At 40.7% G+C, this 20,680-nt stretch overlaps 1 protein-coding gene across 2 annotated transcripts in view; it reads left to right on the top strand.

The window, feature by feature from the left end:
• Positions 1 to 10,580: 10,580 nt before the first annotated feature.
• The window catches only part of Tbc1d31 (TBC1 domain family member 31), an 87,050-nt gene continuing 76,950 nt past the window's right edge, over positions 10,581 to 20,680 (top strand). Inside the window, exons 1-2 of one of the 2 annotated variants that reach the window (XM_013149972.3) lie at positions 10,581 to 10,791; positions 13,654 to 13,800. In XM_013149972.3, coding sequence (XP_013005426.2) covers positions 10,715 to 10,791; positions 13,654 to 13,800 — 224 coding nt within the window. In that variant the 5' untranslated portion in view covers positions 10,581 to 10,714. Of the gene's footprint in view, positions 10,792 to 13,653; positions 13,801 to 20,680 lie in introns of those variants that run through there. The other variant, XM_013149973.2, reaches the window with a different exon arrangement.

Below are 20,680 nucleotides of genomic sequence, written 5' to 3'. Positions count from 1 at the left end.
GATAAAATACAAGGGACCAAAAGACTATTGATTGTTGTTTGCTGCTTGCTGTTTTGCTTCTTCTTGCTTCTGCCCATCATGGAGGGTTTCTCTTGTCCAATGCCACTCTGCCTCGTAGCCGCCAGCTACAGACTGAAACCTCCACAAACTGTGAGCTAAATAAACCTTTCTTCCTTTAACTTTGGATGTCACGCACTTTGCCTCGGCAACAAAAAAGTAGTTCAGACAAGGACGTTTCTTGGCCCCACGAGCAACTGTTAAATATACACAGTGTAGCCCTTGTGTCTCCTTAGGAGAGCTTTCAGGACAACCACCCTGCACTGAAGCCTTTCATGTGTCCATCACTGCCCTGAACTCTTTACAGTTCTTGGAGGCTGGCACCATGATTGTCCTGATCTTATAGACGCAGTGATCAAAGCACAGAGAAGCTGAATATATTGCCCAACATTAGAGCAATAGTAAGCAGTGAGTCGAAGAGTGAAGGCATCTTGGGTCCTGTCCCTTTACGTATATTACCCAGACCATTGCTCAGGTTCCAAGATCTGATAAGGACAAGTGTACTGATGAGAAGTGCAGAGCAGAAGAGCCGAAAAAGGAGCTCTGTGTTGTCAGTACCCAACAGCTAGAGGTTTCTATTTAATGCAAAACTCAAATTGGAACCTGAATAGGATTTAAAAACAAAAAGCAAGCAATACCAAAGAAGAAATCACAATAAAGTGACAATCGGTGAACACACACCTGGCCCAGTCCATACTGGTTCCACTGCCCACCCCCACATTGTTACTGAATGCCTCCTAAGGAATCCTCTGCAGGTTAGGCAGATGGTCCGAGCTCCAGGTCTCAGGTTCACCAACAAAGACAGCACCCTTCTAAGATCTCTAGGGTAATTGAACAGCCCATTTTGCATACCTTTCCTGCCTGCCTGCCTTCCTTTCTTCTTTTTTTTTCCAGTCCTGTGGATTGAACCCAGAGTCTTTACACTGACCTACCACATCCTCACCCCTTTAAACCTTTTTTTTTTTTTTTTAAACTTTGAGATGGGATCTCACTGGTTCCTTGTCTTCTTTCCTCACTGAGTTACTTGCAGTCTTCCTCAAATACACCAATATAGTAAAAACAGCAATACTTCAGAAAGGTGCTTTTTACTGCTGAAGAAGGTCACATAGAAGAAGGGGGGTGGGGTGGAAAAGACAATTGTGATGAGACGAAGTTTGCTGGAAAGGGGCTTGTTAGAAGCTGATGTTTTCCTGAGCTTCGCAGGGAGCTCAGTGGCCTCCTGCGAAGGCCTCCAGCACACATAGCTCAGTGTGTGTGCTGGAAGAAGGATGCTCTGCTGGCCTGGAATATTTTACTGGGCAATAAATGCTTGGCTCACAGTTTGTTTTCCTCCCTCTCAGCAATCAGAAACATTTTACTTATGGTTTACTGGCATCCTGTCATGATGTCACAGAGTCCGTAAAAGTTATTGGAAGCCTGAGAATCAAAGTTCATTGTGCAGTGTTGAGGGAGGCATATCCAACACCCCGACTCCACAGCCCTCCCCTGGGGAGGTCTTTGGGGCAGGCCTCCTTCAGAGGGGAATGTGGAAAATGTAAACTTGATTGATAAAAATCTTCCTGAGCTGGTTTAAGCTAGTGCTTTCAAAAATACAATCAGAAATTAATTTCTCTGGCATATACATTACAAACAGTTTTTTAAAAAGGCAATTGCCAAGAATTAAGGAATTAGATGGGGCCACAGATTTAGCTCAGCATCAAAAGTGCCTGCCTGGCAAGTGCAAGGTCATGAGTTCCATCCCTGGTGCCAAAAAAAAAAAAAAAGGAATTAAGGAATTAGAGAGTTATGCTTTCACCATGAGATGGAATATTATGCAGTTGTGTCCAAGGTCCAAGTGGTTCCAGATAAAGCTGGCTTCTCAGGGAGGTTTTAGATCTGACCAAAGCTAACTCCATACCCTCTTTCTTTGTGGTCACAAGGAAGAATTGTAACGAAGATATGACCCTTTCTGTTATGGTATATGGAGCTTTGCCCTCTAACCTCCCCGTTTCCTGGAGAAGGCCTCTAGAAGCCCTGGCCTATGTCAGTACATTCCTTATTGTACACGGGCATCCACTCGCCACTAGTTGAGATCAGTGTCGCATCTCCTCCTCTCCTGATACCATAGTATTTCAGCTGTAGGTGCCAAACCCTTTTTTGGGGCAGGGGTAGTACCGAGGATTGAACTCATGACCTCATGTTTGCCAGGCTGGTGCTTATGCCTCTGAGATAAATCCCAGGTCCCAAATCCTTTTGACTATACATGAAACACTGCCCTTGGTTGCTTTCATGTATGTTTTATGAGAACACCTAGACATGAATATTTATTTAGGTAGCTTGGGACACATCCCTTTGATCTTTCCTTTTCTGATTCATATTAAAGAGGGGCAGAGAGGTGCCCTATATTACAGTTCACCTGCAATGGCTTCTGCCTTCCCTGGCCCTCACAAGGTCACCTAACTGAGCTAGGAGGTGGAAAACGTTGCCTGGGATTACATTGGTTAGTAGCATCACACACGCTGAGGAAACAATGGCTTCACATGCAGGGTCAGTTTTCCCACAAGATACTTCAATAAACCTTGTCATTCAGCTGTTGCTTTTCCGGATTCCTTCCGGATGAGCGACTTGGCCAGCTCTTCCTCACTTTCTGTCTCAGTTGGAACAGCAGCCTCTCTCCTCATTCTGCCTCAAGCCTCAAATTCTTTTTAACTCCAACTATAGCTAGAGGGGTGATTCCAGGAAAAAAGGGCTTCCCGAGACCATTTCAGGATAAAATTTGTACTCCTTAGAGTAGTAGACCAAATCCTTTTGTAGTTGAGCTTTTGTTTTTTCGCTCTTACTCTGGTCCTGCTCATCCGTACAGCACGAATAGTACTCTATTGTTGAGCGGCCAGAGGCTTCTAAGGGGTCTGTGCGCTCTCGGCCTGCTCCCTGTGCATCCTGAGTTTGTGCTGCGCAGTGGCCTCCTATCTCTGGAACGCATCCTGTTGCTGCACACTCTCCCTGCCTTTTTAGAGATGCTGTTTGCCCCACTCCCTTCTCCTTTGTCTCTCTAACTCCTATTTGTGCTTCTAGCCTAAGCTCAGGGATCACCGTCTCCTAAGGCCTTCCCTGCCTCCTTCTCCCTCCAATTCCATCTACTTTAGAATCCCAGTTCTAGGGAGTTGGGGAACCACATAGCGAGGTTCTGTCTCAAAATCAACCAAACAAAATTAAGCACTGTTCCAAACAATTAAAGACATCATATCACAGTGATCCATGCAGACCTACATTTTTGGAGCATAACTCCTAATAGGTACATAATGGAAGCAGTGTATATGTCTATGAACAGATGATTGGATAAAGAAAATGTGGTATTTACACACATGATGAAATAGTACTCTGCCATAAGGAAATATACCCTTGAGTCATGTACAGGAAAATGGTTGCTCCTTGAGACCATAATGTGAAGCAAAATGAATCAGACACACGTGCTTAAATATTACATGGTTTCTCTCATAGGAGCATCCCAAAATACTCCCTATTGTCTTATTTTGAAGTCCTGTATCATTTTCACCATTTTGTCTGGTTGGGTTTTATTCTTTTTTGCTTGTTTGATTTTGTTGCATCTGATGGCATGAGCAGCTATTTCAAGTATAGCAAGATATATTGTAGTAGCCATTTTGGATTTATTCTTATCTTGTTTTGAAGCCCTATATTGCATTCATTGATTTTATTCTGTTCTGTTTTGTTTGTTTTTTTACTATGTCTGAAGTTATCTGCAGTTATTTTGAAGACAACAAGAGGCACTGTGGTAATCACTGTTGATTTCCTATTATCTTGTTTTGAAGTCCTGTGTCACACAGTTTTGTTTTGATTGGTTTATTCTGTTTTAGTTTGCTTGATTTTATTCTCTTTAAAATAAAAATTACAAGAAAGAAAGAGAGAAAGAAGAAAGAAAGAAAGAAAAGGCAACCCAACAACAGGACAGGCAGGAGGCCAGGTGAGCTCCTGAGGTAGTTAGAACAGGAGACACAGATGTTGCCAGGACATCCACCACTGTCTGCTGCTTTCCCCTGAGTGGTAGCTGTCCTCCCTCACACTCACCGTCACACATTAGAGCTATTTGTTCTGGCACTCACAGAAGAGGATTAAAACTTGCTCTCTTTTGGCATCATACTTGAAATTCCGAAGAAGGGTTCTGATTGGCTCAGCTAAGTCTTGCTTCACTCCTGGACCAATCAGAAACTAAGACTTCCATCTCAGAAACCCTCTGGGGGAAGACAGAACCTCCTGGGAATTCAGTGGAGGGTTTATGAGGGAAATTGTGCTGGGCAGGTAAAACTAACCACATTTACCATCTTCCCCTTCCCCAGTTCCACTTTTGTGCTTTGTTATTTTTAAAAGTGCTTTCAGCATTGAAATTCTCTTTCATTATCTTTTAATCTTTATAGTATTCAAATAAGCCCTTTTTCATAAGAGGCCGAAACAGAATTGTTATAAAAGTTCCAAGAGATTTTTTTTTTTTTTTTTTTTTTTTTTTTTTGTCTTTTTGAGATAGGATCTCACTATGCAGTGCAGGCTGGTCTTAAAACTCACTTGGTAGCTTAGGCTGGCCTAGAGAACTCAAAATGATCCTCCTGCCTCAGCCTCCCAGCTGCTAGGATTATAGACATGCACCACTATGTCCAGCTCCAAACTGAGACCAGTGATAAATTCTTTTCTGCTCTAGGCAACAGGTCTTTGGAAGAATTATAGACTATACCACGTGGCCCAGAGAAGACAAGGCATAGGAAAGACAGGCTGAGAGGTAAGGAAGTCATTTAGGTTTACATTTGAATCTTAGCTTAGTGGCTGTATGACCTTGGGAAAATTCAAGGTGTTCCAAGACACAGTGTCCTCACTAGTAAAATGGGGACAAAATTACTGAGTTAGTGGGATTCTGTTCTTTATAAGAGTCATGACTACTACTCTTACAACAGACGCCAGGCTAGCAACAGAACAACATGACACACATATTAATATGCAAGTGTTTGCAGGCATAGGAGCCATATAGAAAGTGAAAACTCAGAAGGAAAGACCAGGTGGCTGAAGCTTAGAAAATTCCTTTCTTAGGGAAAAAAGTAATGGCGGGAGCAACAACAAGCTCTGAAAAGGAGAAGGGAGAAACATCAGAGTAAATGAAGTACCTTATTTTGCAGATCAAGTCTCCCAGATATTCTTTGGGAACTGGCCTCAAAAGAAATCACGCAAAGCCTATTTAGATGTTAGTAACAACTTGGTGGCACGGAGGATCAAACCCAGCACCTGGAGCATCCTAGGTAAGCATTCTACCAACGAGCTGCAATCTCAGTTTGTGGTGATAGATTTTAGTCTCTTTCTTCTCTTCTAAAGTGATTAAATCTTCCATAGTTATATATAGTATTAATGAGATTTCCAGGAGGGACTTTAAGATCATGGTATTTCTTCTGGAAGAAATCTTATGAGGTAAGGGAACTTCAGAGACAGCCCCGCCTAATGCCTAGGGAAGAAACAAAGGAAGGTTAGAGAAACCTGGATTCTGAGATTCTATTTCAGCTCAACATGCCAAAATGTCACGCTTTGTGGTATTAACTTTCTGAGCCTCAATAACCACATTATATTCCAAGGACAACAAAGCATCACAGTTAATCTTTCTTTTGTACAGACAGCCTTCTTCACCTCAGTCCTTCCAGCCTAACTCAAATGTCACCCCTCTCCCTCACCATTCACATCGCTGTCTCTTTCCCAGAGAGTTAACTGAACTGCTCTCTTCTCTGAAATTCACCATATCTTACTTGTAGTACAGATCACATGGTACTATACTCAAACATCTGTTTCTTTCCGTACCCCCCCCCATCTTAAGCTGTGAGCTTTGCAAGGACATGGAACCCTGCAGCCACAGGTCCTAGAACAGGGTCTGACAAATAGCATTCAAAATGTGGGGTGAATGGCCAGCTGATGATAGGATCAAGAAATGAAGGGCAAGACCAAGATATGGCCTACTGTGGACAAGAGAAGGGCTCATCCAGGTCCTTTTGCAACTATGGTAGAAAGGATTGTGCAGGCATAATGTATATCATGCATGTTAAGACTTTCATGAGTAGTTAATGAAACCAGTGTTTGGAGAGTCAGTAGACTGAAAAACTGTTTTCAAATTGTGGCACCAAGTCTGGCGTGGTGGCACAGGCCTGTAACTGCAGCACTTGGGAAGCTGAGGCAGTAGAATTGCTGTGAGTTCAAAGACCAGCCCAGGTTACAAAATGAGTTCAAGCCCAGCCTGCACTGTATAGCAAAACCCTGTCTCAAACACACCCACGCCCCCACACACACAAGTTGTGGCACCAAAGTTGGTATATTTGGGGAACACAAAGCAGAAATGTGAAGAATAGATATCAGGGTTTTCTTCTACTTAAAAAAGTCAAAATGAAGCTATGTGTCTTACGTGTTTTGGGAGAAACCCCAGAAGAAATGGAGAAATAATAATTCCTCTTAAGAGGAGTTCATCTCCTACAAAATAGAAATACCATTCACAAGCTCCAAATTTAACATTGATTGTTTTATGGATGATTATACTGACATGCATCCATATTTTGTGTATCAGGAGGAAAGCTTGTGTGTAAACATGAATTATATCGGGTTGTGATCTCTTGAGTGCATACCTAGAAATAGAAATGGTATTTTACTTGCAATTGCACATAAGAAAAAGAGCAGAGCAGATGAGTTTCCATGCTGAATTTTATATGGCAGGGGCTCAAACAAGTCCTTTCCTATTCCTGCTGTTTGCGGATGAGAGAAACCAGACTCAGGCAGTTTTATTTAAAAATCATGCAGCTGCTTGGTGGCTGAGCTAGGATTAGAATCCCATTCTCCTGGTTTCCTTCTCCTTTCCCACTACTGCTTTGTATTGTTTTAATTTTAAAACCACAGTCTGAAGTAACTTTGGGTTAAATAATCATTTGAATATTCAATAAGCATGTTTGGAGTGTTTTCAATGTGCTTGGCACTGTGCTATGTGCTAGGAGGTACAAAACAAATCAGTTCTTGCGCACAAGGAGTATATTTTGTCTTCTCTTTATGTGGCAGGCTCTGCTTGGTGCTGGGGAGCTCTTTCCTTCACAGAGTTATCACTCTTGCTGGGGCCTGCAACATCAGTCAGTGAATCACACGATTAGTGAGTTTGTGGAAGGGACACAAGAGACATTAAATTCCATGAGTCTATAATCTTTCCAACATTTTTTTCCTTTCCAACGTTTTCCCAACATTTAAGGAGTAGAGGTTCTTGTTTCTAGGTTCAATTTGTGCAATTGCCGTTAATGGAAGAAAAAAAAACTTGAAGAAGCAGAAAGACATTAAATAACAAAAAAGTAAGAGATAATAGTCCGGGTGCTTTATGGGATCCAAGGAAGGTTTTGTGTTATTTATTTATTTTATTTTCTAAGTACCCAGGGTCAAACTTACAACCTTACACTTGCCGCGCATGTACTTGTGCCATTGAGCTAAATCCCCTGCCCTCAAGGCAGGTTTGAGAAAGAAGAGGAAGGTAGGAATGGTGGTTCTCTCCTGTAGTCCCAGAACTGTGGAAGGGGGATCACAAATGCAAGCCCAGCCTGGGAAATCTAGCAATTTAGTGAGAACCTGGTCCAAAATAAAAAGTAAAAAGAGGAGCTGTAAGTCAGTATGAAGTCCCTGGGTTCAAAAAAGAAAGAGGAAGTAAAGGAGGCAGGAAAGAGGGTTATGCAAGTGTATTTTATTTTTTTATTTTCCAAACCCATTTTATTTCAAGGATTAAAAAAAAGAAAAAAACTACAACAAAATTTCATAACATGTCAATCAGGGGGCATGGAGGTGTGTTTTAGACCCTGAGAAAGAATGATGGTGTCAGAGTTACTAAATCTGTTCATTAAATGTTTTAGTTTTCTCCCCCTTCCAAACACCTAGTAGGTGTTATAGATTGCATAAATGGTCTTAATTTTCCATTCCTTTCTGGGGAACACCTTTAATATTCTTCTGCAATATTCTTCTTTCCTGGGCTCAGCCATGTTAACATGCTGGTTCGGTGGAAGGAAGTCAAAGTGATGACATACCACTCCAAGCCTGTAGCTACTGCATGACTGTCTTCTGTTCATTCGTGCTGCTGGCATTGCTATGAGGACATGCCTTGGCTCGCCTGTGGTAGGATTAGAGATGCTTGGAACTGGGTTGAGTTTCTCAGTTCCCCTAGACAAGGCCAGCTTATAAAGCAGATAGCCAGTTGACCCCTAGACATGTGAGTCCAGCTGAGATCAGCAGAGTCACCTAGCTGATACCAGTTATAGGAGCGCTAGAGGCATAGCATTGAATGCCACAGAGGTGAGGTGGTTTTTCCACAGCATTGTAACAACTATGCATAAACGGGTCAGTGGAATTGAAACTCTTAGCCCTGGAATGAGGCTCTAGTTCTGCTAGTGAAAGCAAAATAATAATGACATTTTTGGACATTTAATTGCTGGGTTGAATTCTCTAGAACTCTCCTTTCTTTCTCCCTATCATATCACTAAAGGACTTGGGAGTGGTGGCTACTGTTATCTTGGGTCTCTGAGAACTAAAATGAGCTAACCATCCAGCCACAGGTTGGATGATTAGTTCAATGGTTTTGAGCCATTGAGACTTTGGATTTGTTAGTTATTATTGTTAGGTGTTTTCTTGGTGTGGTTGAGAAACAAGAGAAAAAAAAGGAAAAGGCAACCGGGAAAAGGCCTTTATTGTGGGCACAAGAGGGCTGTAGAAGAGTGCAAAGTTCCTCTGAGGCAGAAAAGCAGCAGTGGGCTTTTATTAGGTTTTATTTGAAGGACTGGGTACAATGACGTATTGACAGCTGATTGGAGAAATGTTGGCGTGCGTGCGACAAGTGGGAAGTTCAATTTCAGTTTGGAAGAAGAACGTGGAAGTCAACATTGGAGGGACACGCTGGGTTCAGGTACTGTCACTCTGTTGGGCAGGCACCACACTGAGCCTGACAGAGCTTACACGGCAGAACCCATCAGTTACAACAAAACAGGTTAGACTGACTGAATGAGATGGGGCAGGGCATTTAGAAATTCGTGTAAGGTTATTAATTTCTTCCTCTTTGATGCTTTTGGAGAGATTGCAGTAAATACTTGTATTTCAAATTGTGCTTTTGGTTAGTTTGCCACTTTAATTTGCCTGCTACCTTGTTGACTGGCCTAGATTTGGAAGAGTTATAGAATTGCCTTCTAACTATCTTGTAAATTTTCCCAAAGAGAAAAGGTGCTCAGATGTTGGGCAATCCAAATGTAGATTTAGCTCTAACAAATTGGAAACACTTTTTCTCTCTCAAGCTCTTATATCATCACAGCAAAAGGAATGCATATTTTTTGTTGTGGGTGAAAGGGCAAGAAGACAGGCTTTGCAAATCAACAACTGAAAATCCCTTAGCTTCATAAAACTTTCCAATCCTAATATCTTTGAAATATTCACAAAGAAGAAAACAAGGGAGGCAGTCTTTGTGACCTTATTTAAAACTTACATGATTGGTGACAATGTAAAATGGCACAGTTACTTTAAAACATTTCATAGTTCCTTAAAAAGTTAAGCCTATGCCTACTAGATATGACCCAACCATTCCACTATAAAACTTCACCAAAGAGAAATAAAGCATACATTCATACCAAGACTCATAGGAATTTTTGTAGTAGCTTCATATGGAAAGCCCAAAACAAGGCAACACCAGTGTTGATCAACATGTGAGTGAATAAACAAATTATGGTCTGTCAATACTATGAAATACTATTCAACCATAAAAAGAATGAGCTGGTGATATCCCAGTAACATAACCAGACCTCAAAATAATCATCTCAAATTCAGGATAAATAAAAGAAGATAGAGAGAGATACATTTCTAGGAAATAGTCACATGTCTAAGGGTTAGGAAACATCAGCAACTTCTGGGTCGCGATAGGAACAGAGAACAGCAACAAAAACGAGGAAATGAGGATGATTTCAGAGTCCTGGATGTGTTCATTTGGTGCTAGTTGTTGATGACATTATTGATTTTCTGAACTGTGATGGAGTGGGCATCAGGAAACAGAAGCCTCTGGTTAGATTATGTAATTGATAAACTAATCAGGATGGTAAAAATGTCAAGAAGAATAAACTATTCACCTATAAGGCTATTTCCCAGAGCCTGAAAGTTCTGGGACAGGAACCTTTCAATTCGTGATGCGCTTGTCTCCTTGCTTCTCTGCTAATTGCCTCTGCCCCATTTCATAGTTCTTAAACCAAGTTCAAAGTGGAATGCAGGGACCCCAGGATTGAATGACTCTGTGGGGAGCCTAAAACTTTGGGAGGCCACTGGAGTACAGAATTCCCAGGCTCCATCTACAGAAAACTACAATTCCCAGCAAGCTTTGAGCCCTCGGGAAGGGGGGGTGTCTAGAGAAAGGTTTTTGGCCAATTCCTTGGTGGTGAGCAAAGGCCCCCTTCTGGGCGGAGTTTGGGCGGGATCCGCATACTGATTGGTTGTAAACAGAAAGGGGTGTGGCGCGCGAGGTCAGTGCCTTGGGCAGGTACGGGTGACGCATGGCTGGCGCTCGAATTTCCCGGGCCCGAAGCGCGGGGCCTGCCGGGAAGGGATCGGACGGTTACTCGGCGGCGGGTAGCAGTAGTGAGAGGCCTTCGGCATGCAGAGCACGGACCTGGGCAACAAGGAGAGCGGCAAAATATGGCACCGCAAGCCCTCGCCGGCCGCTCGGGACGGGTAAAGCCTGGGGCGGAGGGCGCGGGCTGCGAGACGGGGGAGGCTGCGGAGTCGAGGGGCGAGGTCCCGGCCGGGTGGTGCGGGCTCTGGGACCAGGGCCAGGGGCGCGGCCAGCCTGCCTTGGTTCTGGATCGCCCGGCGGGAGCCTCGCGGGCGTAGGTCGGAGGTCGCTCCCGGGTGAGTTCCGGGACCGAGCCTGCCTCGCGGTGAGCGTCGCGCTCGTGTTCCTATAACTCGGTGCGCACGCCCGGGTGGTGCAGCTCCGCAGCCTGCTGGGAACTCGGTGAGGGCTTCAACAGAGAATGGGGTCCTCCCGGCCTGCAGAAGTTTACGCGTGTCCAAATTCGCATGTGTGGTCACCTGCGTTCGTCTTGCGCTTGTTGAGTGTCTGCCAGGTGTCAAGACGCGTCTCCTTGTGGTATCGAGAGAAGCAAAAAGGTTTCGTTGGAATAAGTGTTGGTTTATTAGCCCTGTGACCACGGGCCAGTGCATCACTGTAAGCAGGAATAATTACAGTTACTAGACACATTCTTCTTGCATTAGGTGCTCAGTAAGTACTTGATGTTCTTATTGAGTACTGAGTTTAAGTACTGAGGAAATTATGTTCAGCTACTTTTGAGCAATTGAAGTTGCTCCAAAATCCTTGTGATTTATGTGAAAAGATCAAAGTCAAAATGTAGCCATTAATTGTTATTACATCTATCTATATGGTACGTTTACACGCGTTTGTTCCCTAGTGTTTTGAAGTATTTTCCATATTTTGAACAATGTTCACCTAATTTTGCTCTCAGAACATGTACTGTTACAGAAGACAAGACTGAAGGGAAAAGTCATTTGCTTTGTCTTAGTTGTCAGAAAAAATTTAGATATCGTTTCAGAACATTAATTTTTGTGTTTTAAATGCTTAAGGCCCATATAGAAATAAGCAGTATGCAGTGCAGAATTTCCATTAATTCAGAAGGCTAAGCTGGGAGGATGGAGAGTTTGAGCCAACATGGACAAGGTAGTGAGACCCTGCCTCAGAATTAAAAGTGAATTAGATTGGCGTATAGCCTAGCATGGGTGAAGACCCAGTGATCAGTCCAGAGTGCCGAAACAAGAAGCAGTGTCTTGGTTATTTTTCTCCTTGCTGAGACAAAACAGACAACACCCAAAGTTAAAGGAGGAAAGGTTTATGTGGCTTACAGTTTATACAGGTTTCAGTTAGTGGTTGGGTGGTTGCTAGGCAGGATGGCACGGCAGAAGGGCATAGCAGAGGAGAAACAGTTCATGGTGGGTAGTAGGCAGCAAGCCATAGCAACAGCAGCAGTAAGTGGCAAGCAACCACACCAGCCCTCTTGCTGACCCTTATGTTCTGTCCAGCTTGGGCAGGTAGCACTCACACCCAGTGTGGGCCTCCCCATCATCCCCTCTCAGAACAACACCAGACCCATCAGTGGACTGATGTAATGATCACACACCTTTGATCCCAGCATCACACTTTCTAGACTCAACCACCTCTGAAAAACTCCACTTATGACAGTGTGAGGCTGGGGGGTGGCATACAAACCATAACCAGCAGTGTAAGCTTTTTGCTATTGGCCTTAAGAGTCTACAATAGCTGAAAGTTTAGATAAACATGAAGAAAATGTTTAATTCATTTAATTTAGGATGCTTCAGTGAGACAGAGAGAGTGCTTCTAAGTATTAAAATTTAGAAATTCACCCAAAACTCAATTAATAAAAATTTCATGATTAAAGACTTGAAAGAACAGATTCTCTGGCTTTCAGGACCAGAACACAAACACGCACACACATTAGTTTAAGGAGTTGTTTGGGCTACAAGTTTTGTATGGTTGTCGCAATATCCTCATCTCAGAAAAGAATAGTAACTTTAAACAAATACAGCTGTATGGTCTTTGTTTTTAAATCAGTACTGGGAATTAAACTTAGTGCCTGTATGACTGAGCTACATCCCTAGGCTTTTTAAATTTTTTTTATTTTGGAATAGTTTTCTCTCAGACGAGGCTCAAACTTGTGAGCCTCCTGCTTCAGGTCCCCAAAGTGCTAAGAGTACAATTATGTGCTTAATTAACTTAGAAACATTTTACATCACAGAAACAAAGTTTTATTCCATTTGTGTATCATTTAATCATAATTCACAAAGAACGCAACTTCATTTGTCACATGGAGAAATAAGTAAATGAGATGGGGTTTGTTTTGTTTTTGTGTTTTTAAGACAAGATCTACTATGTAGTTAGGTTGGCCTTGAGTTCATTTGTAGCCCAGGCTGGTCTCAAATTTGGAACGATGCTCCTGCCTCAGCCTCACAAGTGCTGAGATTACAGGCATGTACCACCACATTTGGCATAATTCATAAATGTTGTTTATATGTATGGTTTCCCTTTTTTTTTTTTTTTTTTTTAAGACAAGGTCTGGCTTTGTAGTGCCGGCCGACCTTAAACTCACAATGTAGCCCAGGCTGGTCTCAAACTTGAGGTGATCCTCCTGCTTTAGCCTTCTAAGTGCCAGGATTACAGGCAAATAGTTTATTTTATTACCAATTGTAAACTCCATGAGGGCGAGGACCATTGTCACTCAGTTATTCTTAGCTCCTGGCTTGCTCAGTGTTTGACATATAGTAAACTTTAAAGTATTTGATAAGTAAATGAATAGTAGCTACTTTATAATCAATAAGTTTTTAAGCTGTTTTCAGAAATTCTTAAGATTGATTTGAGGAGGAGGAGAATGAACAGCAACAGGAAAGGGAAAAATGAGTAGGCAAAAAAAGGCTTCAAAATTAGTTTAAAAGCTATGCTTGTCATATATCAAGTAACACGACATAGAATGTAATGTTTAGGTGTTTTGTTTTTTGTTTTGATAGAATTATAGTGAACATCATTCATAGCACTTCTGATTACCATCCAAAAATCCTGCGATTTTTGAATGTGGCTTTTGATGGCTCAGGAGACTGTCTAATTGCTGGGGACCATCAAGGAAATATCTATGTTTTTGACTTGCATGGAAACAGGTAAGCCGATTTTTAATATTTACCTTATTTAACAAATTATTGATTCACTATTTTAGTATCTGCTCTTCATTATTTGCTCAGAAAAAGCTTTACTGAGTTCTATATTTCAGGAACCTCAGAAAACAAGTCCTAAATGCTAAAGGCGGAAAGGATGGAAAGATAATGTCAAAAAAATTTTTTTGTTTTTAGACTATTAAGGTAGTGGTCTTAACAGTATCTCTAGTAGCTTGGGTTTTTGTTCTTAGATTCAAAATATCATTGCTGGTTTGTCAGTTAATTTCTGGTACTTCATTAGGCAATTTAGAAAAAGCATAATTTCTTTTGAAAAGTACTGTTACAGTGTCCTAAATTTGATTTTTATAGAATCTTCATTCTTCCTTCTCTTGCTCGTCTCTTCCCTTGTGGAACCACTTAGTCCAGAAGCAGTTAGGTAGGATTGATTGATCAAGGTAGGTATTCATGCTGTAGGGCTCTGGGGGAGGAAGAGCTACAAGGAAGAAAGAAATAGAAGTGCTGTTTGTGAGAAGGAGTGAGGTGTCTGTACCTCTATTCCTAAGCTTCATCTACTCAGGGTGGGTTAGGGGCAACAACACGCCAGTGGCAATGAGTATACTCAGTCCCCAGTGTTTTTAAATGTCATTGTTTACTAAAAGGAATCACATGCTTGTAGAAATGACCAGTTTTGTAAGAGCAGTAATAAACCTTTAATGAAATGATCACAGTTAGTATAATCAGTAGTAGGATGCATCAAAGCTTGTGTGCAACTTTATAAGATTCAGAGAACTTGGCCTAACCTCCGTGATCTCCCAGCCAGAGAGAGGTTACATGAGTCTAATCAGTTGAACCCTCAGACAAAGCTAAATTAGAAACATTTGATAGCATGAGGGTTGCAGTCGTGAAAATTGGTTAAAGACTGAGTTAATGCCTGGTGGAGGAAGATTTGGAAAGACATGGGCATGAATCTCTACGGACCGTTTTGCAGTAAAGGACTATATGGGACAGGTGGCAAAATCTGCATGGGGCTGAGGGTAGGATGGTGGAGGTACAGAAATTTGATATTTTGACAGTTGTATGAGGGTTGTATAGAAGCATTTCCTTGTTTGTGGGAAATTGATCTTGGTGACTTTTAGTAAATCAAGAAAAGTAGTATTTTTTTAATCTGTGATTTATTAGAAATCTGCTAATGATTTTTTTAATCAGATTTTATTGGTACATTTTAGATATGCATAATGATCACATTCATCGTAGAGAATTTGTACCTGTACATGATATAACTTGTTTTTCCCCCATTTCCCTACCCTCCTTTCAAGCCTCCTCCCCTCCCCATTTATAAAAGCTTCGTTAATATTTTCCTTCTTTTCTCATTTTTTTACTTTTCTTTCCTTTCCCCTTCCTCTATTCTTTGTTTCCCATTTGAACATTGCTAATCATTATTCTTGCTGTCATCCTTTTTTCCCTCAGTATTGGGAGTTGAATCCAGTGCCTTTACACTGAACTATATTCCCAGCCCATAGTTTACTTTTTATTTGGAAACAGTCTTGCTGAGTCAGTAATTTGTGATTCTCTTGCCTCAGTCTCCTAGAGTACTAGAATTATAAGCATGTGCCACCACACTTGACTGTTTTTGCTCTTTATCAAAAAAGTAATTGAATTTTCTCACCCTAGATACCCTAACCTACTCTGTGAACGTCCAGTCTTAAGTCAGAATAGCTTTCTGTTCTCTGCTCCTCCTACTGTTCACAAAACTGATTGATAAGGTTCCATTGTAGAATGTTAAAATTCAACCTCAGGGATTCTCAATACTTCATTTTCTTATCTGCTCTTACTTACTTTTCCCATTCTCTAGTGAGAACCTTTTTGGAAAACTTTGCTAATTTCCTTGCTTCCTGGTGTTGGGCAAAGCAGTTCTCCTGACTGTCTGGCCCCCTAACTCCTGAGGAAACAGGTGCCTTCAGGCTCCCTTCCGTTCTCACTTTCACTACAGCCTCAAATATGTTACACAGGTGTGACACCCATGCATGCCACTTCATTCATGAAATAGTGGTCTTTCTTTCTTTCTATGCTAATTCCTGTCTTCCAGAACCTCTCTGAGGACTTTGCACCATGAAAGTTCCTCTCTTATTTTGTTTATTCTCCCTATTCACTATCTGTTGTATGGGAGAAAAAAATTTGTTTTTCCTGTGCCTTTCTGAGTTCCAGCTGGGGCTCATGTGGCAAAAGACAGGTTAGCAAAGAGAAGATAAGCAGGTTATTAATGTGGGTAGCAGCATATTCCATGAGCGTTCTAGAAACAAGTGTCTTAGGTTCCAACTTGTGACATCGTGCAATAAAGAACAGTGATACATTTCTAGAGAAGTGACAGTACAAAGGAAAAGGACCTGGATTCTCTAAGGGCTGTGACTTGTGGGAAACATATGGGGAGATAAGGGAGACAGAGATTAGTAAAGTTTGTTAGGTAGATTCCTGTGGAACCATATCCAGGATGGTAAAGACCTAAAGTTATGGCTGGCAACCAGCCTTTCTTTCATGACACTGAGAGGACACCCTTAGAAATTTATACACATTAGGCAAGTAAGGGGAAGATAGAGATCTTTCATGTGTCTGCTTAGTAGCTTTCAGCTCAAAATACTTCCTATGCCAGAGTGGTATCTTCAGGGTCAACAAGCGTGTTCTGCCACTCTTCCCTAAGTGTGCATGGCTTAACTGAGCTACAACTTGAAATCAGACTTTATTAGAAGAAGTTCACTACTGAACTCCCTCAAAATCTGCCAAGTTGCCTGATTTATACTTTTTTTTTGTTTTTATTTTGGAGCAGGGCCTTTCTCTCTAGTCTAGGTTGTCCTTGAACTTGCTCTGTACTCCAGGCAGGCTTCAGATTCACAGTGCTCTTGCCTTAGCCTCCCACGTGCTAGGATTATACACATGTGTCACTGCCTGGCTTAGTGGTCTCTTTGTTTTTTAAAAATGTTTTTTTAATAAAACCACTTTGTTAAACCAAAACACTGCATACCACTTAATTTACAAACTTAAAATGTAAGATTGAGTAGACTCCAGCACATTGACAGAGTTGTATAACCACACGTATGAGTAAACTTAGGTCGTTTTTGCCGGCTCACATCAGAGCACTCGCCCTTCCAGGTGTCATCTCCCAACCCCACCCCCCATAGATGAAAGTAACCACCGAACCATTCTGTCTATAGCTTTGCCTATGGTGGGAATTTACTTTTTTTCCTGTCAAAATAGACTTTGCTCACAACAAAAACATATCTAAAGAAATGGAAATCCCGCGAAGTAAGCTCTCACATCATACTAGAGTAAAACCAGAAACTGACGACAGAAACGTATTTAGGATATAATTCCTGTTTTTCTTTCTCTCTCTTTCCTGTACAATTTTTCATATAAGGGAGCTGTGCAATGTACAAGCTCGTGTGTCTGATTTACTTCACTTCGCATTGTAGTCTCAAGGTGCACCCGTTTTCCTGCAAATGCCTCATTTATCTTTCTTAATGGCAGAGTAATACTCCACTGCATATAGACACCACATTTTCTTTATCCATTCATCTGTTGATGGGCATATGAGCAGATTCCAAGATGTAGCTATTACGTGTTGTGCTGCCATAAACATAGGTACAAAGCATTGCTGTGGTACAACTCTGGGGAAGATACCCAAAGGGTAAATAGCTGGATCAAATGGGATTTCTAAGTTCAGCTTTATGAAGAATCTCCATACTGTTTTCCATAGTGGTTGTATCTGTTTACACTCACTCTCTCCGAAATGTTCTTTTCTCTTCACAGCCTTGCCAACATCTGTTACTGATTGATTTCTCTCTTTTTTTCTTTTGCATGTGCTTGCCAGCCAGGTGCTTATGCTGCGCCGCTGAGCTAAATTTTTGTTTATTGGTGTACTTTAAGTACACACAACACCCTTCATCACAGGGAATATGTACCTGTACATGACATCTTGCTGCTGCTCGGTGTCCGGCTCTTCCCCACCGTTTCCATTTTTGCCTTCTAGTCTTTTTTGCTTCTTGCTCCTTTTCCCTCTGCCCTCTCTTGCTCCCCTTCTCATTTGAACATGTTCTTCCCTTTCTTAGTATCTGCTGCACATTTTGGATCTTATTTACACTTTTGGTTTCTCACGCCAGAGAAACCATGCGATACTTGAACATGCATGTTCAATTTATTTCATTTAAAAGTATAGTCTCGTTGTAAGTGAAATAAATCAGACTTGCATATGTAAGCATCATATTGTCTCCCAGCGTAAGAAGCTGAAAATAAGTAAAATCCAAAATCTATCGTAAATACCATGAAAGGGAAAGAAACTGCTGAAAGGGAAAGAGCCACTGGGATAAGGGGAACAGGAGAAAAGAAGAACTGGAAAAAAATACATGTATGTTTATATACACACACAAAAGATGGCTAAGATAAGTATGCTACTAATTTCTTTAAATTCAGTGAAAAGAACAGTTTGTGCTTACATTGTTGAGTCAATTTTGCATGATTATATTTTGTAATTTGAGCGACTACTTCAAAGATAACAGTATGCAATACATTAACCATTGTTAATTTCCTATTATTTTATGAAGTTCTCTGTCATTGTTTTTATTTTTTCGCTTTAAAAAAAAAAGTATGATCTCAAGGTACATCGATATACCTAGAAATGTCTCATTTATCCTTTATCACTGGGTAGTATTCTATTATATAAAAAGAAAAAAACGCATCTTCTTTATCCATTCATTGGTTGATGCATATTTGGGTTGTTACCAAGACTTAGCTCTTACATGTTACACACTGTGCTGCTATAAAATGGGTGACCGTATATTACTGTGGTATGATACTTTTAATTCCTCTGGGAAGATACCAAGAAAATATCTGGGTCAGATGGAGCCTCTGGTATTAGTTTTTAAAGAAATCTCTGCAGTGATTTCCACAATGATTGCACCAATGTACACTCCCACCAATAGTGGAGAAGAGTTCCTTTGTCTTCACAGCCTGCCAGCATTTGTTACTAGTGGATTTCTTGATGATATCCATGCTTTCTGGAGTGTTTTAATATGCATCTTTTGAATGACCAGTGATGTTCAACATATTTTCATATGTTTATTTGTCATTTGTAATTCTTTTTTTTTTTTTAATCTTTTTTTTTTTTTTTTTGTCTTTTTCATTTTTATCGGTACAGGGATTGAACTCAGGACCGCCTGCTTACAAGGCAGGTGCTATTACCACTGAGCTAAATCTCCAGCCCCTGTCATTTGTAATTCTTTCTCAGAAATGCCGTTCTTTCAGATGGCTAATTTGGGGTTGGGTCTTCAAATTTGAAGGAATATGATTCTTTTTAGCTGTTTTTATATTCTAGATATTAGTCCTTTGAATGAGGTACCCCTGGTAAAAATTTTTTCCCACATTGTGGGTTGTCTCTTAATTGGTGGTTTCTCTTACTGTGCAAAAAACTTTTTTAAAGATGAGATTCCAATTGTTGATTCTTTGTGATAGTTCCTGGTGACTGGGGTTTAGTTCATAAAACCTTTGCCTATACTTATGTTTCTAAGAGTTCTACTTAATATATTCCAGCAAATTTATTATTTCTGTTTTAATATTTGGATCTTTAATCCATTTGGACTTTAGTGTATGTTGAATCATATGAGTCCCAATTTTATGTGGAAGGTCAGTTTTCCACTGATCCTTAAGTTGGATTTTTTTTTTTTGGCCAGGACCGTGCTGTTTTTATCACAGTAGCTCTATAATACAATTTTAAGTATAATACAATTTCAGGGATTGTAAAGCCCTCTGTCTTGTCTTTGTTGCCACGGTGGCCTTTGCTTTTCTAGATCTCTTCTGGTTTCAAATGAACTTTAGGATTTTCTGTAATTCTGAGATACGGTATTGGAAATTGATTGGAATTGCATTACTTCTGTATAACAGTTTTGAAATATGGCCTTTTTTCACTATATTGGTTCTTCCTACCTAAGAGCAAGGGATATCTTTCCATTTTCTGATATCCTCTTCAATCTCCTTTTTCAGAGTACCGTAGTTTTCAACATAGTGGTCTTTTGCATCCTTTGTTAGACTGATTCATAGGCATTTCATTTTTTTTGGATGCTATTGTGAAAGGTGTTGTTTCCCTAATTTCTTTCTCAGTGAGTTTGTTATTCATGTGCAGGAAGGCTATTGATTTTTGAGTATTGATTTTGTATCCAGCTACACTACTGAACTTGCTTATTAAATCTAGAAGTCTTTTGGTGGAGTTTTTGGGGTCTTCCATGTAGAGTATCATGTCATTTGCAAATAATATTTTAACTTCTTCCTTTCCTATCCTTATTCCTTTTATTTCTTTCTCTTGTCTAATTGCACTGGCTAAAGTTTCCAGGACTATGTTGAATAAGAGTGGAGATAATGGTGATAGTGGGCATCCTTATCTTGTTCCTCATTTTAGAGAGAAAGCTTTCAGTTTTTGTCCATTTACTATGATGTTGGCTGTTGGTTTATCATAGATGGCTTTTATCAGATTGAAATAAAGATCATCTATTCTTTTTTTTTGTCTTTTTCTTTTTTATCGGTACCAGGGATTGAACTCACGACCACGCACTTGCAAGGCAGGCCCTTATGCCGCTGAGCTAAATCCCCAGCCCCAAGACCATCTATTCTAATGTTCTGTAGAGTTTTTATCATGAATGGATGCTGGACTATTTCAGAAGCATTTTCTGCGTCTGTTGAGATGATCGTATGACTTTTGTCCTTGACTCTGTTAATATGGTGTATTACATTTATGGATTTATGTATGCTCAACCATCCCTGGGATGAATCCCACTTGATCATGGTGTACAATCTTTTTGATGATTTGCGATAGTCTGTTTGCCAGTATCTTATATAGGATTTTTAC

This window comes from Cavia porcellus, unplaced genomic scaffold (genome assembly GCF_034190915.1).
Source record: "Cavia porcellus strain 051 isolate PalLab524CR breed Dunkin Hartley unplaced genomic scaffold, mCavPor4.1 scaffold_19, whole genome shotgun sequence".
NCBI lineage: Eukaryota > Metazoa > Chordata > Mammalia > Rodentia > Caviidae > Cavia > Cavia porcellus.
Note: the sequence above shows the minus strand (reverse complement) of the source record. Positions and strands in the feature narration are given on the sequence as shown.